The 6,802-nt window shown below is 40.0% G+C and overlaps 1 protein-coding gene across 2 annotated transcripts in view; it reads left to right on the top strand.

The window, feature by feature from the left end:
• cdk6 (cyclin-dependent kinase 6) overlaps positions 1–5,983 on the top strand; it is a 54,707-nt gene extending 48,724 nt beyond the window's left edge. For both annotated transcript variants that reach the window (XM_012860160.3, XM_036145037.1), the window contains 3 exons: positions 1,463–1,513; positions 1,669–1,804; positions 1,921–5,983. In XM_012860160.3, coding sequence (XP_012715614.1) covers positions 1,463–1,513; positions 1,669–1,804; positions 1,921–2,073 — 340 coding nt within the window. In that variant the 3' untranslated portion in view covers positions 2,074–5,983. The remainder of the gene's footprint in view (positions 1–1,462; positions 1,514–1,668; positions 1,805–1,920) is intronic.
• Positions 5,984–6,802: the final 819 nt, after the last annotated feature.

The following is a 6,802-nucleotide window of genomic DNA, read 5'->3' on the forward strand; positions in this document are numbered from 1 at the left end:
TGTGTAGGAAAGTGTGGGTGTTCAGCTATGCGGAGCTTCCTGCAAGTGGGAAAACACAGGGAAGTGCAAGGTGGCTGGCAGGTTACTGCTGACTTCACTCAAGTGGTTTGCACTTGAACGGCCATCAAGCCAACGGGCGAAATGCGCCACCTTATAAAGATATTCAGAACCCACGACCATGAGATTTTCCAGATTTTCTCACGTTACAGCAGCAAGCTATAGTTTTAACGAGACTTTGTGATAAACCGACACAAAGAAGCACATAGCTGTAAAACGGACCAAAAGCATGCGCCATGCATACATATATCACCCTCTTTCCTCTGGTTCCCTTACATAAAGAAACTCAGTGCAGTTAATTGCCTTCAAATGTCAACCAACTCGTAAAAGGGTTACAACGGCATGCCATTTCATCTCAGTATATCAACAGTATGTTTTGGAAGGTCTGAGAGGTTTGTTGGAGATCACTAATGATTAAGCAGCATCATGTTGAAGAAGGTACACTCCGGACGGGTCTAGTAGAGGGCTGTGTGGAGAAGATCAAAGCCAGGTTAGGTATTAAAACGACGCCCAAATCATTGAACATCCTGCAGAGCTCTGTTTAGACAACCATTGGAAAATGGAAGAAGTAAGGTTTGTTTTTTATAATTATTCATAAACTGTTCAGGACAGCATTTACTAGAGTAACAGCCAAGATGCTAACTTAAGAGGAGCTGCAGAGATTCACTGCTCAGGTGGGATATTCTCTGGACAGGCCAAATATTAGCGGTGCACAAATCCGGGTTTTGGTGAGAGAGTGGAAAAAAGAACGGCATTGTTGATGAAAATCAGGCCCATCTGATTTTTGCCAACCAAGTCTTAAGATCCGTGGTGAAAAGGCTCATAGAAAAGCCCTTCTTCCTCCTTTCCTCTCAGAGGAACTCGAACAGGAAAGTCTCATTTCTATACCTCTTTCTGTAATACAATAATCCAGCTTTTCTTTCGCAGGCGTTTCAGGTCCCAATTGCCTACTCACATTGACGAAGCATGGAGCCAAATCTGACGCACGCAGGAGTTAAACAGGCTTTTTCTATCCTGTGAGGCGACTTGTAGGCTTAGGCTGATGATGACTACTGGAATTTGTGCGAGTGCCAGTGCCGAGCCATGACCGCCCACGGGTATCCGAAGACTGCCCAAAGCCACAGGAACCACCAGCAGTCCTGCTACTGCTCCCCTCCCTCTTTTCATCCCGGTTCCCTCCTTCCTGTCTTTAGTGGTCTTACCAATGCTGCTCCACAATCCTGACAACATGTGGACTTCAAACGTTCACATAAGGCTCTCACATTCCTGTTGCCTTGAGTCAAAGCTCTTTTATATTCACCTAGAGCAGGAAGATGAGCATTAAAACCTGTATTTGCAGAGAGGGTTGGTAAGAGAGCTCCACACATGGTAGTGAAACTGATTTTGCTTTTCATTTCTTTCCTAGACCTCTTTTTCGGGGGAACTCTGATGTGGATCAGCTGGGGAAGATCTTTGAGTGAGTACAAGTTAAATTTGCTTCAAAACGAAGCAAAAAAAAAAAAGTCTGTTACTGACAAATGCAAAATAGTTACGCCGTCTTCTTTTTCCCCTTGGAATGTTTTCTGAAAAAGTAAAGGATGCCTATCGCTGATTGTCGTTATCATTTAACAGTGTTGTCGGGGTACCTTCACCTGAAGACTGGCCTCAAGAAGTGGCCTTACCACAGAGTGCCTTCACACCCCGACCCCCTAAACCAATAGAAAACCTGGTGCCAGACATGGATGCGGAAGGGCAAGCCCTGCTAATGGTAGGTGGAATAGGCTTCCCTTCAAATTAATCCGTCTGCATGTTTCTGACTACTAGTTATTCCATCTAATCTTCCTGTGTGCTTCCCCCCCCCCCTTTTTTCTTCAACCTCTGTAGCAATTTCTCACCTTCAACCCCTCCAGGAGAATATCAGCCTTCACTGCGTTGAGTCACCCCTACTTTCAGAGCGTGGACAGTCACAGCAGGAGCCTGTACGCTACCCATTCAATCCCCAGCAACAAGCCCACTATTGAGGAGAGGACCGCCTGATCGTCCTCCTTAACCTCCAGCTATCCCAAACACATAAGAAGTATTTCCTCTACCCACCTTGTTTTGCCTGATCTATAGCAAGTCAAAACTCACAAATTAAGCCTTTTGACACTGAACACAGTTGAGTGTGTAACTCTAAGATACCGCTTGCATCTCGGTGCAGCACTTTCATCCTGTTAATCATATCGTTGATTTAGACACCAGCATCTTAAAGTATAGTTCAGCTTGTTAGTTTTGCACTGCTTGAAAACACTCCAACTAGGTTTAATGTTTTCCTCTGAAGTTATACCTAACTGATTAGATGTCGTCTCTTCATAAATTCTGAACAACCTGTTACAGAAACGTCATTTCAACTACCAGCATCTGGGTATACATAAGTTAGTGTACCAAAAGAAAGTTGACTTTTGTGATCATCTTGTGCTTATTTTCTAATCTTCAACAAGACAGCTAAAGTTTCTTGGTTTGCAAAAGCTCCCTTGTAGATGCAAGTGCATTTAATTCAAGGAGAAAGAGCCCGACTCCCATTGCCAACAGTGATGACTTCCATCTGAAGATTCATAGTCAAACCTTAATTAGAGGGTGTTTCATACAGTGGTTCTGATGTGAACACATCCCTGTTGATATTTCAGGTTTTTGGGATGTAAAAAAGAAAAGCATGATAAATCATAGAAAAGAAGCACGACATGTGTCCTGCACTACTCAATGGGAAAACAAGAAAAGGTTTGACTATAAAAAGTAGTTTTAAAAAGTCGGAGTAATTCCGTTACATATGTGTGGACACCCTTAAACTATTCTAACTTTGTTGATTCCCTTTGATCCAATTTGAGCAGCCAGTCTTCTTTGGTAGGAGTGTATTAGCATCCCATGTCTTATCTTGGCAGTATCTTTCCATTCTGTCCATTCAAATGTTGTGAGAGGCACCCCACTGAAGGGCGCCGCCATTTTTACAATTAATGACAGGAGTTCATATCGCAAGTTTTGGACATTGTAGTATGTGGAGACGGAGAGAAAAGTAATGAAACCTAAGGTCAGTGGATTTAACATCTAAACCTAATTTAATGCCTGGGGTTTATCCCCTCCCCTGAGGGCTAACCCTAACATTGGTAGATAAGAAACCTAAACCTATGATCAGTGGATTTAATATGACTTCATTAACTTCCTGTTGGGACCTACTTGCGGCGATTTCAGGAGCGGCTTTATTATAATTAATTTTATTTGTATTCAAGCCACAAACAACATGAATGACAGTCAGAGGAATAACCCTCATCATCATCAGTTTCTAGCAGACACTTGATACCTGTTTCCAGGAGCCACCATGCGGTTTTAGTAATGTCCCTTTGTTCCATATTTTTCTTTAATCAGTTAGTGCAGACTGTCATTACTGTCCAATAATGCCTACATAATACTGTGGGTTATTTCTCCTGAGGGAGACATCTTTGCGTTTAGAGCCATTTGATCTTTTCTAACCTCTCTGCAAACTAGGGCTTTAGTTACAGGACACCTGAATTTTTTTCAGGTTTGTTAAGATCACCATAGGTGGTGGTAGATGTGAACTTAAGAAAATTAAGTGCTGAAACTAAATCAAAATATGTTTCCAAAACTTAGTTTAAGTCTGTGCACAATTTATGCAAGAGATTATTGCAACTTTTTAAATATTTGTTCTTTTTCACCCTAGTAAATGTTTTTCACTTGAATTATGCACGAGAAATTTCAATTTTAGATTGTTTACACAATGTTTAAACAATGTTTTATCAGGGTTTTAAGAGCCACTGTGTGTGCATTCTGACTTTTTTTTATTCTCAATGTCAAAAGGCTCAATTGTAGTTTTATGTACTATATAAATGTATGTAAAACATAATGAAATCATTGGGGAGGAAATACTTTTTATGATCAATGTAAAACACTCCTGAAAGTACTCTCAAAAAGATAAACAAGGGGGCGAAGATGGTGTGATGGCACATCATGCCCTTGAACATGCACAAAAGCTGCCTTCCCAAGAACCAATGGATCGTAATTGCTGCTTTTAGGTTGTGAAATGTTATCTGAAAAAATACAATTATAGGCCTGCATCTTAGCTCAACTCCTAGTTGAGAGGCCGGACATATTCTAGAGGCTGAAGCTTCATTACGACCAGTGTTTAGACTTTTTGACTGGCCTCCTTGATCTTGAGGACCAGACTGGGTCCGACGCGGACGGCGCGGATCTCACCTGCCTTCATGCTCTCCGTGGAAAGTGTGCCAGAAGAGGATGAACGATGGGAGCACACTGGCAAAATGCTCAACCCAAGCATGCTCATGTACCTATAAAGTCACATGGAATCACAAGCCAGCCTCTCACTGCCATGTTCCTTACCGTTCTAATGTTAACCAACACGTTGCTGCCATCTTGTGGATATCTATAGTAACTGCAGACAAACCAGTAGCGGGATTCTAATGGTTTACTGCACTCGTCAAGAACTCACTGGGCTGATCATAACGGTGCTGAGACAATGAAAACTGATCCTGCCACTTACTTTAAGACGTTTTTTTTTTTTTAAATAGACTATTTTTTTCTGCTTATGTGGGATTTTATCATGAAATTCACTTATTTACAATCTAAATGATAGTGAAATGCACAGAGTTGCTTTCTGTGTATAAAGTCCCACCAGCACTATTCATCATGAAAACATTCGGCAAAGTGTTATCAAAATATTTTGTATTTAATTCTAATTTTATTGACAAGTCTTATATGCTTTTTTTTTACTGGATTTTATGGGTTTATCTTTCGTAATGAGCTGGGCATACGATATTCTTACGTCAAGTGCACAAACTCTGCGCGATCAGAGTTTCTGCGTGTAAGACGTTTAAAAGCTAGGTGTTGGTACTGTACAGTGTATTCAGCTAGATGAAACGACAGAATCTGTTGCTAAAGCACATCGATATGTCATAAAAGTGGCTAGACGTAGAGTAGATGAAGGTCAGTGGAAAGTTGTTCGAAAGTGTTTTCTTGAAAATGTTTGGTGGAATTTGCTGTGGACTGATCATGGCGATGAATTTTACAGTAGTTTTGATGAGAAAATGATACCTTTTTTATGTTTTTGCTTTATACGTTAATGTGCCGTTGCAGTTTTTTTGTTTTTTTTTTGTTTATGTTTCAATTTGTTTTATTTTTTGTGAATGAGCAAAAAAGAGGCGACTTATGCAGAGCTGTATTTTTGTATTTTCTACTTCTTGCAGAACAGTAACAATTTAACACTGGTTGGTTTATGTTTTTCCTAACAGGTAGTGCTACTAGCGCACACACAGAAACACACACTCATTTTTCAACTCTCTCAGGTTTTTGTCTGGATGTCCAAACCCCTTGGGCACAGTTTGCACATCTCTTGGCCTACCAAGTGACCATATAACGACTTCTTCAGGTTTCCTATCAAGCTGTCTCATAATGGTGTCTTTAATTACATTTATAGTCTGTTAAGACTATTAATCAATTATTTTACTGTAGTAATTTCTGTTTGAAATAGACTATTAACATCAGCAACATTTATTTGTTGAAAGGCAAGCAAAATAGGTCTGCTTAACTAAACACTGTGTGCATTTTCCATTTGATTGTAAGGTTTATAATGTAAGTGGTCCATATTAAAACTGCATAATTATAAAGCTATAATTACTTTAGAAATAGTGTTTTTTTTAATTGAACTAATGGCAGTTTTAGTCAAAGTTAATGCAATCATTTCTAAGACTTGCCATCTTGTAACACATTTCAGTCTCATGTCAGCCGTTCGTTTTTTTTGTAAGCGGTTTTACAGTTTAAAGTTATTAGACATAAATTAATCCATCATATCAGTCAGATTGGCATCCATAATGTATGAATGCATTTGATGTCATAATATGTTGCACCAGCTGAATAAAATGCAAGAATTTGCAAATGTTTTTCATCTGTCTCTGAATGGGTTTGAATGAAACGCCACACACTTTAGTCGTCCTCTTTTTCTATTACAAGTTATTAATGGTTTTGTGATCTAATCTGAGATTTCAAGGGGTCTTTGGGGCTGATCGCTACCCTAGGGGGTCTTAGGCAGCAGCTTTGTTTGTAGAACCTTCTCTTTGGTCAGACTAAGGATGAAGAGGTGCTTAGGTCAAAGTAAAGTGGGGTTTCTGTGTGGCTGTGGGAAGGAGAGGATGATGCTGAGCTTGTTCCTCAACTGAACCTGTTCAAGAATTCAAGTCATTGGCTCTGTCCAGACTTCCCTCGGTCCGATCCTCATTTCGCTTGAAGCCAGCAATGTTTTGGTGTGGCCATTTTAATGCACACCGCTCATAATGGGGTTTTAATGACGAGCAAAATAGAGCAGTAATGGAAGAATTGATGGACAATAAAAATTTTAGGTTTTAATGATGGGATGGCCATAAGTGTGATGTGTGTAACATGAGAACAGGTATGGAATCAACAATTGGTCTTACAATACTTTCACATTCGCTGGCAGGATTGAGTGCATGGCAGGTTAATGAAGACAGCACTAGGAAGTGACTACTAACATACAATAAGTTAAATAACTGGGTATTGAAAGGTTTGATACAGGTTTGCATCAGTGTCTGACTAGTGGTGTTTGGGAAACATGCACCCTTCTTAGCAAGACTACTTGGACACAATTCAGTGGAATATGGAAGTTGATCATTAAAATCTATCTACTGTGCTATGTTATAGGCTGTTGAGAGAATCTCTAAAGAAAAAAGGGAGGTAAGATCTAGAG

The sequence above is a fragment of the Fundulus heteroclitus genome, chromosome 13 (assembly GCF_011125445.2).
Source record: "Fundulus heteroclitus isolate FHET01 chromosome 13, MU-UCD_Fhet_4.1, whole genome shotgun sequence".
In the NCBI taxonomy this organism is placed as follows: Eukaryota; Metazoa; Chordata; class Actinopteri; order Cyprinodontiformes; family Fundulidae; genus Fundulus; species Fundulus heteroclitus.